General features: G+C 37.3%; 1 protein-coding gene and 1 long non-coding RNA gene across 2 annotated transcripts in view; one reads left to right on the top strand and one right to left on the bottom strand.

The window, feature by feature from the left end:
- Nucleotides 1-340: 340 nt before the first annotated feature.
- The window catches only part of LOC111833030 (mitogen-activated protein kinase kinase kinase kinase 5), a 123,510-nt gene continuing 103,587 nt past the window's right edge, over nt 341-20,263 (bottom strand). The window contains exons 22-34 of the mRNA XM_072708406.1: nt 19,664-19,748; nt 19,336-19,415; nt 19,116-19,176; nt 16,666-16,668; nt 14,533-14,647; nt 14,326-14,384; nt 14,034-14,137; nt 12,655-12,832; nt 12,497-12,565; nt 10,328-10,420; nt 10,149-10,219; nt 3,215-3,270; nt 341-1,156 (exon numbers count right to left, since the gene is read on the bottom strand). Coding sequence (XP_072564507.1) covers nt 1,069-1,156; nt 3,215-3,270; nt 10,149-10,219; nt 10,328-10,420; nt 12,497-12,565; nt 12,655-12,832; nt 14,034-14,137; nt 14,326-14,384; nt 14,533-14,647; nt 16,666-16,668; nt 19,116-19,176; nt 19,336-19,415; nt 19,664-19,748 — 1,062 coding nt within the window. The 3' untranslated portion in view covers nt 341-1,068. The remainder of the gene's footprint in view (nt 1,157-3,214; nt 3,271-10,148; nt 10,220-10,327; nt 10,421-12,496; nt 12,566-12,654; nt 12,833-14,033; nt 14,138-14,325; nt 14,385-14,532; nt 14,648-16,665; nt 16,669-19,115; nt 19,177-19,335; nt 19,416-19,663; nt 19,749-20,263) is intronic.
- LOC140586902 (uncharacterized) lies at nt 10,103-12,008 on the top strand. The gene is made up of 2 exons (XR_011988694.1): nt 10,103-10,235; nt 10,868-12,008. It is a non-coding gene; the product is annotated as an uncharacterized lncRNA (long non-coding RNA).

The raw sequence follows: 20,263 nt of genomic DNA, 5'->3' as shown, positions 1-20,263 counted from the left end.
TATTTTTTCATTTCCATCAAACGATGTGACATCCTTTAATTCCTAACACATTATCCAGTCCATATCAGTATAGATACCCAGTAGGATTTTTTTCCCCCCCAATGAGATCTGATATGTTTCCAAAGTGCTCACTTTTTTGAGCAGTATATTTAAGTGCAGCATTAATCTGTAACTTATCCTATATTATGTGTTTGTATATATTCGTAAAACATAACAGGTATTATAAAATTTAATTAATGTAGTATAAAATTAGTAATTGAAGGAAAATGCAGATATGAAGACCAAGCTTTATATCACAAAAATCTACAAAGCTGCTTATATAATGCACACTGAGCAAATGTAACAAGCCAGTACAAGTTTAATTTATACTATATTCAAATACTCAAAGTAAAGACAATCAAGAAGAGTGAAGCAGTTCTATATTACAAAAGCCATACATAATGCAAAGCTCCTCAGGAAACTTTTGATAAGTATTTCAACTTTTGATAAGTATTTCAATCCCAGAGAAGCTGTGCCATCTGTCTCCCAAAACACTGTCAAGTTTAACACTGTTAAAGTAAATACACTTGTAATTCAATAAATAATTTACATTAGCCAGTTGAACCATGTATTATAAAATTAATATTATTTCATTTTTTTTTTGTTTCTAATTCAGATTAACATCGTTGGATGTACTGTTTTTCTAAGACACATTTTTCAAATGCCAATCTCACTTTAATGAGCATAGAATATATGGCACATATGCAAACCTGTTTATATATTTTACTTACCATTTATTCCAGCATGGGCTTATTTTTAAATGTGTATGGCTGTGTGGGAATTGATTAGGTACTGAAATTCACACAATGGCCCACAAACTACCTAAAGCTGCCTCAGAACTGACACATCACACCTGTCACCCTGTAGTCAAAGGCTGCCCTATGTGCACGAATGAAAAGGGGCATATGTATGTGTTTACAGAACATCTATGTAAAACACTAAGTTTTACTCGGCATCTCCTAACAAAATGAAGGCCCCATGTTCTGCTGCCACCACCAACAATCTTCTTAGTGGAAGCAGGAAGTTTTACTAATAACTGTTTTCATGGCCAGCGAGTATATAAAGGTTGCTCAGAGCTGTGGGGTTGTCTGTTGGCCGACTTTCCAGGACCACCACCCTGTAAGAGCAGAAAGAATAGTCACAATAGATATAGAGAATAGATCCTTAATTCGCAATTTGCCCCATTAAAGAATAACGTGGAAAATATCTTTAAATGGCCAGCATCAGGTGACATGCAAAATATGCAATTTAGCATGGAAAAAAATGAACACACATACACAAACACATGATTTAACTGCAGCTAGGGGTGTGCAATTTGGAAGACATTCATGATCTACTTTTCATGTGAATCGCAGAGATTGTGATGTTTTATGTCCTCTTTCTAATACTTCGGAACTTCACATAAAACTTCGATGGCCAGTAATAATGTGTCACTACCCGATTCATACCACACTTCCTCAGTTCCTCACATTGAACTCTTTTTCAAATATATCACATGAGATGCCCTGTGATAGAGACACATGATATAAATTGGCCAATCATCTAGTAGAATGAGGCATGATCCATATCACCAGCCTGATTTGTACCTCCAATTCTGCACTGCATTATATTTCCTGGTACTGTCAGATCTGTTTATCAAGCCATTTTACGGAAAACTATTTTCTATATTTACATTAAACTACAGGGGTGGCTTTATTGTTTAGCAAGAACTGGTGTTAATAATTTTGCTGACTGGGAAAAAAATAAATGTTTTCTTTGCTTTTCATTTTAAATGTTCACAACAGTCATCCATTTCTATCTACTTGTTGCAACTAAGTATCCCATATATGAAATATTAGTTTATATTTCCATCAGTTGAAATTTCTGCTGCTCAGCGACATAGTATTTTGGTATACTTATAGCTTTGGTTCACTCTGAAACGAAAGGACATATACAATCACCCACCATGACCAGGGTACCTAACAAGACCCATACACTCAAGCAAGTACAGGTGCTATGCAGAACTTTCATTGAACAGACGGAGAACACAAAGAACCCAAAATCGGGATATGTGACTTAATATGTCATTCTGGGCTGGTGAAGATTGCTCATACGCAGACTGTAAACTGAACCTAATGTAGTGAAAAGAAATGATGGGACCAGGGGTGTTTCTCAATATGCATACATCACTGTATTTGTGTTCTCTTGTACCCTTTTTATGTCATCTTCCATTGCCGAAGGGCAGTTCCAATTTCAAGAACAGAAGTACAGAGGATGGTAAAAATCCCTGGATGTCGTTCTTGCCCCACCCAAAATATCAGGGATACTTTGGTTGGATCCTCGCCAAACGAGACCATGATTTGTTGTGGCCCAAGTTTGTTTGATTAGTCTTGACCACGAGACCACGAATATGGACTTTTTGTTCTTGGTATTGAGAAACACCTTGCATTGGGTCATGAAAATATGAAATGAAGTTGCAAAAATTGGTTACCGTCATAAAATATGTTGTAAAGTGTAATGCTGCACATGCAGACACATGAGGTGTGAATCCATCGTGCACGGTCAGATATTACAAAAAGCAAAGTTATCTGTAAAATTGGTTGGGCTACGATCGACACTTGCAGAGGTAATACAACAAATATATTCAGCCACCTTAAAAGAAAGCATCTGACATGGCTTTATATAGTATTTAAAATAAGATTTAATTTAATTACCACTTTGAAAACAGTGTCTTTAATGCAAAATTATGTTTTAAGTGATGCTAATAGGTAAGTCCTTGGGCTTGTTTGATCAGGGTATTCTTAACGGTACATTTCAAAACTGAGAAGAAATATCGCAATTCAGATCATGGATCGTAATTGCGTGTTATAAAGATTGCGATATGATTTTTTGGGAAGATTGTCCACCTCTAACTGCATCACACACACCATATCTTTTTCCATTGTGTAATGTATGAATTACATGAAATTTCAGAGCCACTTCATCTGGGATGTACTGTCCGACCAAAGAAAAAAAACTGCAAGATGTTTGTGTATTCATAAAGCATGTGCAAGGTTCTGTGGCCTGTGAAAACTCATATGCCATTAAAGTTAGTTTATAACATTTTATGTAATTTTGTGTTTTGTGTCAGAGGGCATCATGACATCTATTCATGTAATGTTTGCTAAAAATGTAAATATTCCAGGATGTCTTGTACCTGTCAGATCCCAGCAATCGGAACACCCTACTTTGATCAGAAATCTCCTGGGTTACCTATGAATGAACAAGACGACAATTTAATGAATATTCAGTTTCTGAAAGTCCTAGCTATTTAAAAAAATATCACTAATGGTTGCAAAGACAAATATTCCAAACACAGTTTTTCATTAAGAAAACCATACCTCTTCATTTTATATTAACGAAGCAAAACTGCAGTTGTTACACATTACACAGAAACACAGGAAAGCAAAAATAGAAGAAAAATAAAATACACAGTAAGTTATTACTATAAATTGTGTCAGTTTTGTATGTTCTGCCATTGCCCAGAATTTTCCGAATGTACAAAAAACACAAGATCAGGTGAACTAAACTGCCCTTAGTTTTGGATTTTGTGTGTGACTGTGATAGACTGGTGTCTTGTCCAGGTAATATCCTGCTTTGTGTAATATCCTGCTTTTTACCTCCGCTGTTTTTGCATGAGTGTTGCATGCATTCCCCAAAACAGTCGTAATCATTTTCATAACTACTAGATGGGCTTATGATCTTTTTGTTGTGTATCTTCCTCCGACCAGATCACAATGAAATTTTTAAAAAATTCATTTATGATTGTTTTCTGAGTTTCTGAGCAACTGTTTTCAGGGCAACGTTTGTATTGTCTGTCACTGGCAGGCTATTTGCATAACGAAATGCTTTCTTTGTCAGTTGAAGTCCTACCCCAAAGTACCAAAATACTAAAGAAGTACTCCAGCTGGTTTGGCTCTTTTGACATTGGAGCTTTTGGTTCTGGTACTCGACCAGAAGTCAATGGAAAAGTGAAAGTACCAAAAGTACCGTATTTGGTGTAGTGAAAAAGTGCCCCAAATAGACAAAAGTATTGGGACACCGGACTATTACACCTACAGGAACTTTTATGACATCCCATTACAGAAAAGCATAAGTTTAAAAATGAGAGGAGGCCATTTGGCCCATCATGCTCGCTTTTGGGTAGAATTAAACTAATTACAGTGGTACCTCAGAACTCGGGTTTGAATCCTTAAAAGTTCGAGTTCTGATCAAACTTTCCCCATAAGAAATAATGGAAAACCTATTAATTAGTTCCCAGCCCCAACCTAAATATGTTTTCTGAACAGGATAAAACAAGAGCATATACTGTACTAAACACATCTAAGCACATTTATCAAAACAGTATTAATTTGTAAAGTGAGAAAATAAATGTATCCAAACAATGTGTAAAGTTAAAAAAAAAAACAATGTGTCCTGCCCCGATCAGCTGTTTCTGGTTGTTGTCATTAGTCCTATGTATTTAGTTCGCATTTCAGTTTGTTTCCCCAGTCTGGTCATTGTATTGTCCATTTGTGTTTTGCCTGCCTTACCTGTAATTAAACCCCGTATTCCCCCGACACCCTGACGTCTGCGCCTTTGTCTCCAATCTGTCCCCGCTCGGCACGACAATATTATTATAATTAAATGTATTAATGGTTTATTATTAATGATATTAAAATAAGAAATCTTTATTTTTAAATGTATTTTATTATATAATTACTGTTACTGTCATTGTCTAAATGTATTTTTACTGTCTAAATATATGTATTCAGCTAGTGTAAACATGCACGATGCTATCACAGCGAATGTGAGGCTGAGACTGAAGCGTTAACCTTTGTTTCCGCTGACACACGTGCCACGTGACTCATTCCCCCACGCGTACAAGTTTTCTTAGGTCGCCATTCGCGGTTCAACTTCTGAGATTCAGATCGAGTTCTAGGTCATTTTTTCTTTTGAACTGGTTGGTTCGACTTTTAAGAAATTTGAGTTCTAATGAGTTCGAGAACTGAGGTACCACTATATTTAAAGTTGTTAAAATCTTATCTAGCTCTGATTTAAAGGAACCCGAGGTTTTAACTTGAACTACACTAACACAAAGACTATTCCATACTCTAACTACACTCCATCCATCCATTTTCTTCCGCTTATCCGAGGTCGGGTCGTGGGGGCAGCAGTCTCAGCAGGGAAAGCCAGACTTCCTTCTCCCCGGCCACTTCTTCCAGCTTCTCTGGGGGAATCCCAAGGCATTCCCAGGCCAGCCGAGAGACATAGTCCCTCCAGCATGTCCCCGGGGCCTCTTCCCAGTGGGACATGCCCGGAACACCTCACCAGGGAGGCGTCCAGGAGGCATCCTAAGCAGATGCCGGAGCCACCTCATCTGGCTCCTCTCAATGCGGAGGAGCATTGTCTGAGTCTCTCCCAAATGACCGAGCTCCTCACCCTATCTCTAAGGGAGAGCCTAGCCACCATGCGGCGAAAACTCATTTCGGCCACTTGTACTCACAATCTAGTTCTTTTAGTCACTACCCATAGCTCATGACCATAGGTGAGGGTAGGAATGTAGATCGACTGGTAAATCGAGAGCTTTGCCTTTTGGCTCAGCTCTTTATTCACCATGACAGACCAATGCAGTGCCTGCATCACTGCTGGCGCCGCATCGATCCACCTGTTGATCTCCCGTTCCATCCTTCCCTCACTCGTCAACAAGATACTTAAACTCCCCCGAGATACTTAAACTCCTCCACTTGGGGAAGGACCCGGAGAGAGCATTCCACCCTTTTCCGGCTGAGGACCATGGTCTCAGATTTGAGGTGCTGAGCTGGTCCACTGTTCCACAGCCAGGGCGAAAACCACACTGCTCCTCCTGAATCCGAGGCTCGACAATCCGACGGACAATCCGACCCTCCTCTCCAGAACCCCCGAATAGACCTTACCAGGCAGGCTGAGGAGTGTGATCCCCCTATAGTTGGACCACACCCTCTGGTCCCCCCGGTCTGCCAGTCCAGAGGCACTGCCCCCGATGTCCACACGATGCTGCAGATGCATGTCAACCAGGACAGCCCCACAGCATCAGAGCCTTAAGGAACTCCGGGCGTATCTCATCCACCCCCGGGGCCCGGACAACCAAGGAGCTTTTTAATCACCTCAGCGACTTCCGCCCCAGAGATCAGTAACCTCCATCCAAAGAAGTGCTTTCTCAAATTCATTTTATAATGTTCTCCCACTAATTTCCACCTATGGCCTTGATTCTTGTAGATACTGAAGTAACTATTTTGTTGAACAGCATCCAGACCTGTTAGAATCTTATATACCTGGATCATGTCTCCCCTTAGCCTCCTTTGCTTGAGGCTGAACATATTTAGCTCAGTTAACCTCTCCTCATAAGACATTCCTCTCAGACCAGGAATCATTCTTGTAGCTCTACGTTGAACCCTTTCTAAGGCAGCAACGTAGTAACCTACACACAACCTACAAGCTTACCAAACCTACACACAATAACACATCTAGAGATGTAACCTGACATCCTATTGGCCTTTTTAATTGCTTCCCCATTCTGGTGAGAGTGGAACATGGAGGCATCAAAATACACACCAAGGTCTTTCTCATAATCAGCTTCCTTTCAGTGGAACCCATAAAATATCTGTACTTTATATTTCTGCTCCCTGTATGGATTACCTTACATTCGTCTACATTAAATTTCATCTGCTAGGTATCAGCCTAGTCACCAATTAAATCAAGATCCCGATGTAGCCTCTGTGCCGCTAATTCGGTGTCTGCTACACCACCCACCTTGGTGTTTGCGAATTTAACCAATTTACTGTATATATTATTGTGTATCATTTATGTAAATTAGGAATAATAGTGGTCCTAAAACCAAACCCTAGGGTACCCCACTATGAGCGACCTACTGCTTCCTGCCTGTTTACCAGTTTTCAATCAAAGCTGCTACAGTTCCTAAAATCCCTGCTGTTTGAGCTTAAGCAAGAGCCATTTGTGGGGGACAACGTCAAAGGCCTTCTGGAAATCTAAGTAGATTACATCGTAGGTATTTTTATAATCAATTTCACCTGTAGCTTCCCCAAATAACTGAAGCATATTTGTTAAACAGCATCAAATTCATGTTAGCTATCCCTCAGAATGTTGAATTCAGGTAATCTACCATTTTCACTTGGATTTTAGTTTCCATTGGCCTATAGTTTCAATCCCCTTTTTTGAATATGGACATTTTATTAGTATGCTTCCAATCAGATGGTACCACACTAGCAGATAAAGATTTCTGAAATAGCAAAGTTAAAGGACGGCAAATAATACCCCTCATCTCTTTTAAAACTGTAGGCAAGATGCCATCGGGGCGCTGCGATTTATTTATTTTGAGCTCAGCTACGCTTTGTAGCATATCAGCTAGAGTTATACATATATTGGTCAAAGACAAAGCTGGATTAGGAATAAGAGTCGATATGTTACTCATGTCCTCTACACTGAAAACCCATACAAAACAATCATTAAACTCATTAACTATATCAATTTCATTTTCAATTATAAGAACCATACTATTCTGCAGATTAGTGACTTCGGAGTTAAGAACATAAGAACATAAGAAATTTACAAACGAGAGGAGGCCATTCGGCCCATCAAGCTCGTTTGGGGAGAACTTAGCTAATATCTCAGAGTTGTTAAAATTTTATCTAGCTCTGATTTAAAGGAACCCATGGTTTTAGCTTCCACTACAATAGCAGGAAGACTATTCCATACTCTGACTACACTCCATCCATCCATTTTCTTCCGCTTCTAAAATATGGGAAGAAACTTTTAATGTCATCCTTAGCCTCCATTGCAATCTTCCTTTTGACATTCCTCTTAGCCAGTTTAATATTATTTTTTTAACACAACCTGTAGACTTGCTGCTTTATTTCGACATCATTTGTTATTTTCTATTTGTGGAAGAGAGCCCTTTTCCTCCTCATTTTATTCTTAATATCATTAGTAAACCCCCTTTGTTGCAGCTTCCTAGATTCAGTGCAGATGTTTAAATACAGATGTTTAAAAATATAGAGTGATTTCTTATTTTTTTTTCTATCGCTGTATACTGCAACACTGCCTCTTTTCTTGCCTATCTGGTCCTAAATTACATCCAGTTCTAAATTCATAGGCATCAATAAGGAGTTGGTCCCCCTTTGCAGCTATAACAGCTGCCACTCTTCTGAGAAAGCTTTCCCACAAAATTTTAGAGTGTCTGTGGAAATTTTAACCCATTCATTCAGAAGAGGATTTGTGAGGTCAGGCACTGATGTTGGACATGAAGGCCTGGCTCACAATCTCCATCCCAATGGTGTTCAATGGGGTTGAGATCAGAGCTTTGCGGGCCAGTCAAGTTCTTCCACATCAAACTCAATCAGTTTTTATGGACCTTGCTTTGTGCACTGGGGCATAGTAATGCTGGAGCAGAAAATGGCTTTCCCCAAACTGTTCCCACAAAGTTTGAAACTGAATCGTCAGAAATATCTTTGCATGCTGAAGCATTAAGGGTTCTCTTCACTGGAGCTAACTTTCACAAATGTTTGTAAACCTGACTGCATGGCTAGGTACTTGATATGATACATCTGTGGTCTGAATGAAACATCCAAATTCAATGATTAAGAGGTGTGTCCCAAAACTTTTGCCCATATTAGCGTAGCTGGAGTTCAGATATACCACAAGAGCTAATGTGCTCTCTGAGTTTTATACAATAATGATTTGTGTTGTCAGCATTATACATCAAGGGCACTTCTATAGCATTTCAACCCTTTTGCTGATTTTAATTACTGTGATATTTCAAAGTGGGATTAGCAACCACAGGGCAAAATGCACATCACTTCTTTGATTGGTAACCAGAGACAGGTAAGTTTTCATATGGACGACAGGAACCATGAGCTTAAATAAAAAAATAGAAATAATATATTATTTGAACAGATGCAATCAGCTATTAAAGGAGACATAGAGAGAATAAATGCTCAATAAATTAGGATACACTCCTTCCTGCAGTGGTAAAATGTAGCACTAATATGAAATTTTCATAACCACTGACATTTTGTTATCCAACACAAATATAGATCCAGATTCATGTGACAGTATAGCACATTAAGGCAAGCCTATTTCAAACATAATTCAAACTTCAGTTCTTTAAATTTTTGGTAACACTTCACTTGAAGCAGTCTACATAAGGGTGACATGTAACCGTCATAAGAATGACATGACACATGTCATGCACATTAATGACACATTATTGATGTTTATGATTGTTGTCATAAACATCACTGTTGTCATAATGTGTCATTCAGTTTTTGGAACTGAAACACATTATGATTAATTGGAATACATCCCAAAATTGAGGCCTCAGCAGTACAGTATTGGAATTTGAACCTAATATTGTATTGGCCTAAATATAAGACGACTGACTGTAAGATCACCCCCCACTTTTTGGCAACTTTTAGAGAAAAAGTTTTTGGAATACCTAATCTTACTTTTCTAAAGAGAAATAATTTTATTTGACAAGAACATATAAAAAGTTAACCAAGAACCACATCTTAAAAAGCAATGACAGGCAATTGGATTACAATAAGTGTAATAAACAGCAAACATTGCAAAAATCAAATGTATTATTTGGGAGGGGTCGCCCCGGGTCGGTAACAAATATTGCAAACTCCACAACCCTTGCGGACACAATGTTTTCTATGCAGCAGATCCACATGAAGAGGATAAAAAAATGTATTGCGGAGAAAGATTGAGCCAAATTAACAAATTTGACAGTGAATGAATGTTACTATCTTTATTAACAGACACTATTGGCTAAATAATAGCAGCGGCCCAGCCAGGGTCAGTCAAAACACTCCTTAAAAATATATTTGGCAGCATCTATTCTATTTTTTGTCTAGACGACACCACTTTTTCAGATGTATTTTGAAGAAAAGAAAAACAACCTAAATTCAGGTCATCACAGTACTTATGGTCAAAAGTCTATTGGCTTTAATAATGCAATATACTCTTCAGAATCACTGTGCTTCATTTTCATTTTAGAAGTCAAATGAAGGCTGAGGAAAATCAACATAAACTGGAAAGGATCATGTACTTGCCTCATTAGATTTGAAGCTCTTTCCCTGCATGCCATGTTTCCAGAAAGCCAACACACTATCCTGAAGGCATACTGACAAGAAAGAAAGGTAAAAGTCTTAAAATTAAACAAGCCAAACAATGCCATGAAATTTAACATTTAAAAAACATGTAAATATTTTGTATAAAAGTACACTCTTACCAACAGAACCAATGCAGAAATCAAAGCTCAGTTCAGAGGCAAGCTTTTTGTTTGATTTCAGCTTCCCCTGCAGATTAACTATTTTCAAATTGTCTGCAAAGAAATGCAATAACACTGATAGGTGAAAGAAGGTAGTAGTGTAGTGTGGAATTTGAATACTGTTTACATTGATTATCAGTGTATACAGTGAGGGAAATAATTATTTGACCCCCCCACTGAATTCCTAAGTTCAACCATTTATAAAGAAATGAGAAGTCTACAATTTCAATGGTATGTTTATTTCAACATCAGAAGATACATTTTCAACAAAATAAACAAGAAAAAATCATCATGTAGCAGGTACAAATCAATTTGTAATTTATCTAGGGAAGTAAGTATTTGATCCCCTACAAGTCAGCAAGAAATTAACACATTAACACAACACAAGTAGTACTTACTTAAATATTAACAGATTCCAAGCCAGCATTCACATTTAATGGCATTACTTTGTTTAAAGAGTATTCTTTGTCACTAACCTTTCTAGCTCTTTGATCTTATCAGCATCAGAGATACCAGAGAGATGTCTAAGGATGTCAGAGACAAGACTGTTGACCTTGACAACGGTGGAATGGGCTACATGACCATCAGCAAGCAGCTTGGCGAGAAAATGACAACTGTTGTTGGAATTATTTGCAAATGGAAGAACGACAGATTAACTGTCAATCACCTTGGATGTCGGGGCCCCAAGGAAAATTTCATCTTGTGCGGCATCAATGATGAGATCAAAGAACAGTGACGGCTAACCCCAGAACTACACAGGAGGAGCTCGTTAATGATCTCAAAGCAGCAGGGACCTCGGTTGCCAAGAAAACCATTGGTAACACAGTATGCAGCTATAGTTTGAAATCCTGCAGTGCTCAAAAAGTACCCCTGTTCATGAGGGCTCATGTTCAGACCCATCTCAAGTATGCCAGTGAACACCAGAATAATTCCAATGACGCTTTGAAGAATGTGATGTGGTCAGATGAGACCAAAATCGAACTGTTTGGCATCAACTCTAATCACTGTTTTTAGAGGGAAAAGAATGCAGACTGTAACCCCAGGAACACCATCCCTACTGTCAAACACAGAGGTGGAAGCATTATGCTTTGGGGGTGTTTTTCTGCCAAGGGTACAGGACGGCTGCACTGCATCGAAGGAAAGATGGATGGGGCCATGTAGCATAAAATCTTGGAAGAGAACCTCCTTCCTTCAGCCAGGGCTCTGAAAATGCATTGTGGGTGGGTCTTCCAGCAAGACAACAACCCTAAGCTGCTTCAAGAAGAAGCAGATTAAGGTCATGGAGTGCCCTAGCCAGTCACCGGACCTTAATCCCATAGAAAACCTATGGAGGGAACTCAAGCTTTGTGTCTCCAAGTGACAGCCTAAAAAACTTAAAGATTTGGAGGAAATCTGCAAAGAGGAGTGGATGAAAATTCCTGATGAGCTGTGTGCAAACCTGGTGACCAACTACAAGAAATATCTGACAGTTGTGCTTGCCAACAATGGTTATTCCACCAAGTACTAAAGCATGTGTTCCAAGGGATCAAATTTCCCTAGATAAATGACAAATTATTTTGTAACTGTTACATAATGATTTTTCTGGCTTGTTTTGTTGATCTATCTATCTTTTGCTGTTAAAATAAACCTACCAGTGAAGTTATAGACTTCTCATTTCTTTATTAATGGGTCAATTTAAGAATTCAGCAGGGGGTCAAATAATTATTTTCCTCACTGTACCTGTTTCTGCTCAAGCACCAAAGACAATTGGTTTACATCAGTTGGGTTGATATCCCTATTAGCGGATGGATGTCTGAATGTCCCCCAATGTACAGGCAGTCATGCCCAAGATTTACCCTATATTGCGTGTGCTGCTTCCTATTATAAACTATAAATTAGTGGTTCTGGTTAATGGGTGGACAGTTGGAAAATAATAAGTGATATACAAGGCTAAATGTGATTATCCATTATCAGGGGTCACTGTTATCTGCAAATAGAATTTTAATAAAAAATAGTTTTTCCAAAACTCTTTTATCTTAGAATCTTAAAGTAATTATTTCCCACAATATGGTACTGACAAACTTAATATTAAAGCTAAAAATGTCATGAAAAAGTAATCTAAATGTAGGCTACTTCTATTGATATACTTACTGTCCAAACAAACCAGAACAGTGTCTCTCTCAAGTTGAGTTACGTGGATTGCATCCACTTGATGTCCACCTACAATATAATTAAAAATAAGTTGAAAAGTCCTCTGCTGAACATTTACTAATGCATGTGAATTTGTGAAAAAGATTTACAAGTAGTACCTGATCCCATCTCTGTAAACCAGGATGAAGAGGAGTTAAGGTTGATGGTTTCAAAGCGAACCACCTGACCAGGCTCACTGCCTTGGCTAATAGCGACGCATACCAGTGGGTAGTCTTGCTCTGGAACCACTAGCATCTCAAATACTTTAAGAGGGCTGGGCAGTGGAAAATCAAAATGCTGCAAAATATAAAAGGCAATAAATATGAAGTATACACAATAAGACCTCAAAAGTAAAGTCATCAGACTAACAATATTGTGGGATGGGAGGTGGAATTTCTCTCTGTGCTGAAGAAGATCATCAGTTCCATTTAACCCCGACTGCTTTGTCAGTGTTCTGTTTGTTTCATCCCCAGTAATCTGGATTTAATAATTTTTCAAATGCTGCAAGTCAGGCAAGATACATACACTGAGTGCTATATATATACAGCTGCGGAAAAAATTAAGAGACCAGAGCACAATATTTGTTTCACTCATTTCTTAATTTATGGGTGTGCATCTCTGAATAATATATATTTTCCTGCAAACTGTAGCATGGTTCTTCCCTGCTTCTCATTAATGAAGGGCTTCTTCCTTGCTTTATGGGACCTCAGTCCTGCTTCTAGGAGCCTGATACAAACTGTCCTAGCAGTGCACTTCGCACCTGCACTTAATGTTTCCCATTCCTTTTGAAGTTCACTTGATATCATCCTTCGATTCATAAGAAACTGTCGGATAAGTTAACGGTCATCTCTGGCATTAGAATGTCGCTTCTGCCCTGTACCTGGCTGGTTTTTGGTCGTTCCCGGTGTCTCCTGCTTCACCTTATGTTTGTGTACCGCTGTCTCAGAAAATTTTTACCTGAAAGCATTTTGCTGCTCAGCGTAGCCAGCAGAATCACAATTAAACCACGATTTAAAAATGCAGATTTGTTTAAAAACAGTGGTCTCAATTTTTTCCACAGCTGTATGTGTATATATATATATATAAATTGATATATATACATGCTGCCCCATGATTGTATTTAAGCAGATGTACAGGTATTCCCAATAAAATGGCTGGTGAGTACATGTGTTTCTAGTGTTTTTTTTTTTTCTTTTTGCAATTGGACTTTATTTTAGGTAGATTCCCCAACCCTCTCACACTAAAAATGTGTGTTACTAGTATTATCTGTCCCTGAACAGGAGAGTCAAAATTCAATCTTATCAATCCTACCAATCTTCCTCTGCTCCTCAAGGAACCAAATATCACACATACTTGATGATCCACTCACTGAAGTTAATGTTTTCAATTTTAACTTCATAATTATATCACTTTTTCAGTATGCAAAGCACTATCTTCAGTTCATAAGAAAATCTGACAAATTCATAATAAAATACTGGGAATAACATTTTAGACTAACCTTTATAAGCATGAACCTCTGCATGGGCTCGTACCACTGGAGCAGGACTATCCCAGATTGCAGGGCCCCACACAGGTACTTGTGTCCTGTGTAGGGATTTCTCACTGATGGTAGGGATTGGGACCTCATTAAGCACAGACCTTAAGCACAGACCCTGCACTGTCCTATTTTATATGCAGTAAAACAGCAGATAACAAATAACACATTTACACTGCATATTTATACAGAACATAACCAGGGTGACAACCTCGAAAATGAAAGGGTAAGAAAAAGAAATGACTTCAGTACTTACCAATACAGCACTTATGACAGCCCTTTGTATCAGGAATTTTGGTTGTCAAGGCAAACCTCCTGGATTTAAACGTCAGTGTTAAAAAGACAAGAGTGCAGAATGGGATGTCAAATCAGTGGTCTCTCCACAATTTCTGCTGAAGAATTATCCAAGAAATTGAATGTTGTACTGTATGTTATACAGTATATGTATATGTTCATTGCTTACCTGGGCAAGATCTTGTCTGGAAGGCGATGAGTTTGAAATTGTGCCGCTAAGCCTGGCTTTCTCAGTTGTTCAAAGAGTCCAACAAGGTTATGGGAATATAGCTGAAAGGTCTTTCCTGGAATAGTCATAAAGGAGGAAAAATATAAGCATTTCCACCTAAAAAAAAACATTAGTATGTGGAGTCCTCTAAAAGCAAAAAAACACGTGGATAAACTGTGGTGTGTCGATAAAATCACAGTACTTTTGAAATGAAGTTACTTCAGTAAATATATAGTTGTAATAGAAAACAGACAGGATTTTGTAAACTGAATGAATTTATCCATACTGATCATCATTTAGTCTTTCAGTAAGATTTATGCACTATGCATGTTATCAGAAGCCGAAATATTTCCAGTTCCCTTTACAAATTTAGCCTTTCTTCATAGTAGAGGATGCTTGTACCTTAATTAAAAAAATGACTGTGACATTCAAGCATTGGGGTGGCATTTAAATGAGTACAATTACCTTCTGTTGAAGCCGAAGACATATAAGCAGATGAATCAGTCAAGTCAGGCAAGGTTGACACAAATTGTACACAAAATAAAGAAGCATCATTTATTTCAGGTAAGTTAAAAAAAATTAACTTAGAGACTAATAGCAACACAGAACAGTATCACTAACAGTACAGTCCCTACAGGATTTTTTTGTGGTTGTTTCATTACATTTTTATTTCCTATATGAATTCAAGAATCACGGCCTCAGTCATATTCTGTATATATGGCTTAACAACTAAAGACTATTTTCTTTTATATATATATATATATCTCTGCATATTATATCCTCCTGAGACCCAAGGAAAAAAGTGTTCTTCAATTTTAGGTTATTTGTCTTTGGAGGAAATAAGACATCTTACATATATTTAGATTTTTTCATATTTATTTTTATTTTTAATTTCACAGCATGTCCTCTTTAGTGTACAACAGGAATAAATATGTTTCCTAACATCAGTGAAAAGATAGATGCAAAAATAAAATGTCCACTACAATGGACATAAATGAATGGGTGGGGTCTCAGGAGGATATAACATGTATGTGTTATATGCCATTACTTGTCAACCTGTGCAATTAAAACAAAAGAAAATCCTTACTTATAATACAATGCTTGCAAGTTACAAGTTGTATTTATCCTTGTTGGAAATGAATAATTAGTACATTACAAGTCAAACCATTAAACAAATAAAATCTGGGTCATTCTCACAAACTTGAGAATTTTTGGAAAAAAATAACAGTTATTTGTTTTTTGTGTAGAGTAACTGACAATTCTGACATTAGAATTGACGATTTTTAGGTATATTAAAATTATGTCATTCGTTGCACTGATTTGGTAGACAATATTTTCAGGATCTAATGCAAAGAGTAAATCCCAAAGCGGAACTAACAGTTATAGGGGTGTTTATTGTCCTAACTCTAATTATTTAGAGGCGTGTTTTGGGCATAAAAAGCAATAAACCAATCAGAATGGCACGTCACTTCACCTTTAAAAGGCAGCAGCGCATGATCTACTGTGGATTGCCATCACAACGGAGCATTTGCCCAGCAAGCCAGATTGATTTTCGGCCAAGGAAATGGAAATGCTCATGTGTGAGGTAAAAAGGCGGGACTGCATCATCTACGGGACCAACACCTAAGCCTTTCGAGCCTGTCCTCGTTTTCTGGCATCACCAGATCATCTGCGCATGCCGAAAGGGGTATAATGATGTCAGAACATGGGGAAAGCAGAAGCTCGCTGCTCAACAAGAACTTAATTATGCTTGTATGTTCATTTTGGGTCTGCAGTTCGCAAAATAAAAGTGCAATGTTTGTTCAAACAAAACACAACCTACAGCTTTTAAGATGTCTTAAAATGTTCAAATAAAATGCAGTAGGGCTGTTATTTTTCTACTCTCACAATTTAGATTCCTTACCAGGTTATAGACGATTCAGCTTTTCTGCCAGCTGATCCCTCCTTGCCCATGCTGCTGCCAGCATACATTCCTTTGTTGGCAGCCTGCAGTGTCACGCCTTCTAAAGTCCTCTAATGTGTCCCCGTTTATGTCCAAAAGACATCCATTACGCATGGCAATGTTATGCAACATGCCACAAAGAATGCCGCGACCTTCTGAGGGCTGCAATGAAATGTTCCACCTGACATCTAAATATGTCATTTCAGATATATTTTCCGTAATCCAAATGTCCTTTCAATTACAGTATGTGCTTAATTATGATAATGAATTTTCATTTTTTAATTTCTTTAATTATAAGATTTGTTCTATACTTAATATATATTGATTTTCTTTTGCTGTTTCATTAAACAGTATGATTAAGTCCCAATTTACAGAGTTGCCCCACTCCCCAACATTTTTTTTTGTTTAATTATTGTTTTGGTCTGTGCATAATCCATGTCATATTTTATAGTTTAGATGTCTTTAGAATTAATACAAATAAACCTTTTTACCGGGGGGTGTCTTAAGGCTTGACTGGTACTGTATGTTTTTGCTCAGTTTTTGGTTAGTTTTGTCATTGTTTTTCCATAACACTTGCCCCATATTTGATGAAATACTTCTGTTTATTACAGAATTAACACCCTCAGAGGCAAAATCGACAACTTAAATAATGGGAGTGCACAATGTAAGTCTGTCTTCAAACTAATTTTAAAAAACAGAGAAAGTGAATATGCTATGCAACGAGAGAATTAGAACAAGAGAATGAGAATGACTCATATACTTTCAAATGTCTTAATTCTATACTCATTTAGGGATTCAGGTCAATTCTCCCATCAACCACTTAAGTCAAAAAGTGCTTAAAAAGTAAAAGTATATTTTCCACTTATCAGCTTGGACACCTACAGTATGTGCATTTAAGTCAGTGTCAGAATGTGCTTAAGGGTCAACTACATGCAACACACCCACATTTTGGTGTTTCTTCACTCAAAGTGCATCTTTAGTGCACTTAAACCCTACACTTAACTCAATATGCTTATGTCAAAGCACTTTTTTGACTTACATACATGGGAGATGTGACCCTTCAGTATGTAAATATATATGATTGTAAATTTGAATGTTAGACACAATTAATCGTGGTTAATCACAGAAAACTGTGTGACTTATTTTTTAAATTGATTCACAGCCCTAAAATATATGTATATATCGTTGCTGTCCAAAAATCGTGTATGTCCACTTTTTGATGATTGTGACTTATTATCCTCTGTCTACTGATAGCATTATGATATGTAATTGACCAATGAAAATATGTGTTATGAAGTCATCTATTTAAATAGTATTTATGTTTGTACTAGTTAACATTTGCATTCATAGTGGTTGTTCTTGTGATTACTTTATATCACTTATTTTAACAGTTTAGCATGTATTGCTAGATATCTAGCTGACTAACTTCATTGTTATTTGTAAGTGTATAAAGCAAGATTAGTTTGTGCCTTATTGACACTGAAATATTTGCTGGCAACAATCCATGCAAGTCCATTTAAAACATTAAAGTGTTCACTGATGGCTGTGTATGTTTTTATATTTGTGCTGCTAAGGTTGTCTCAGTACACTGTTTTAGGTTTATCCTGTAAAGCAGTTTCAGAGAAAATGTGTATTTTCATGCTCCTGAAATAAATTTTTGAAGATACATGTTTTTCACTGGACAGCAGCTTATTGATTTTATATATTAGATTGTTTATGGTACAGATTCACATGTTACATTGTGCACATCTGGTCTTCTGCTGGCTCTCGCCTGGTCACTGTATTTTTCATTGAGCCATGGCTCTGTGTCTTTATTATTAAAGGCTGGTTAACATCCACGGAAGTGACTGTGAGTTATTCTAGCAAGAACTGTGAGTTATTCCAGAAAAATGTTTAGTTTCATTTTCGATTGTTTGTTTTACTGTTTCATGTTCCCATTGTTTGTTTTATGTAGACTTTGTTGATCTGTGCACTAAATATGCACTTTGAGTGAAGAAACACCAAAATGTGGGTGTGTTTCATGTAGTTGACCCTTAAGCACATTCTGACACTGACTTAAATGCACATAGGTGTCCAAATGCCTCAACCTAACAACTTACATCTCATTTACCGTACCCAAAAGTTGATGCATTGTGTTTGCTGTGCTTCACATCCCTGCAAAGGAGCATAGCAAAAACACACACAAAAATGCGCACTAAGATTGCATCACTGAACATGTCCAAATGCAAGAGGTCTTTAGATTTAGCAATTTCTTACATAAAAGCTGTTTTAAATTTGAAAAACTGCAAGCTCTTGCAGATATTACAGTTTGCCGGATTTTGCATTAATTTCTGCAATCGCAGAATCACACAAAAAATTCTGGAGGGACTGCTACAGAGAAACCAGTGAAACTATAATAATTTTTACCAAAGATAAAAGTCTGTATGAGAACATATTTGTGTGCAATCTTTTTTTTATCTGCTGCTATACCTCCAAATTTCTACATATAATTGTCTATAATTTGACAAAATTACGCAATGAAAATATTGTAAGTAATAAAGCCTTTTATCATTTAGGTCTCATTAATATGTCCAGTGAGAGGCACTGTTAGCACCCTTCTTACCTGATAAAGACATCAGGTTATTGTTGATAATATAAAGCCAGGTGCATCTCCTTGGAAACAGCTAAAAGACCAAAAAATAGCAACACTGAGGATCTGTTTTACATGCAAATACAATTAGATATACATTTCTTGTCTGAGACAATAAAACTAAAAAATCCACAAAATGAGTTCAAAAAATGCCAAAAGTAAACAAGAAAATATTCCAAAACTGATATCTCACCTGCTCCATTGTGGCTTCATGCAACTCATTTAAGTTCAGTGTGTAAATTCCATCTTCAGTCCCAAAAATAAGGTATTGGTCTGATAAGAAATAAAATGCTTTATTGCAGTTGAAATAAACTCTGCAGAGAATTTCAAATAGTCTCATCTTGGAAAACATTTCGGTTTGTTTTTCTACCCTTTAAGGAACAAGACTCCAAAATGACAACTGACTGTGTAAGGGATCTTCAAGCACATCCCCACAAAGCAATCCATCTTTTTAAAGGTACTTTTACTTTTTGCTTTTATGGCACAAAATGCTGTTTTAGGACTCATTTGAGAATGCTTACCTTTTGTATCAGGGTGAATCCATGATGTGGCACAGTTAATTTTCAATGGACAGCCATCAAAGACTTTGGAAAAGCAAGCACCCATCTACAGGACAGGCAGACAGTTAGCATAGGGCAACTGGGGGCAGTGGTGCATTTTTTTCTTGTGAAAGTGAATTTTTTGAAGGCAGATCAAAGATATAGGGTGTAATTCCATAGTGCCATTTTCATCTCCAATGTGATCAACCTCAAATGATTCTCCTGGCTTTCTCTATATGTATACTTTAGCAACACTGTCACAGTGTTTAACATCTGTCCATATATGTACAATGTGAAGGAGGTCAGCCTCAGTGCTTACTGTAAATTTTGTACCTATCACTCATTCGAGTAAGTTTTTCAATATTTGTCCTTTTAAGGAGCATGCAATAAGAGCCTGAAGCCTCCTGTAATTATATATTATATATATAAGTGCAAAATTGAAGTGTACTGGTGCTAATGTGCGTTCAGTAGCCTAGATAATGGTTATGTTAATCAAAACATATAGTGTCATAAATCCTGGTTAAAAATTCAGTCCTACTCCGGCCTTGACTGCTTTGCTGATTTTAACTTAATTTGTTCCAA

Source organism: Paramormyrops kingsleyae, unplaced genomic scaffold (genome assembly GCF_048594095.1).
Source record: "Paramormyrops kingsleyae isolate MSU_618 unplaced genomic scaffold, PKINGS_0.4 ups84, whole genome shotgun sequence".
Taxonomy (NCBI): domain Eukaryota; kingdom Metazoa; phylum Chordata; class Actinopteri; order Osteoglossiformes; family Mormyridae; genus Paramormyrops; species Paramormyrops kingsleyae.
This window is presented reverse-complemented; position numbering and strand designations above follow the sequence as displayed.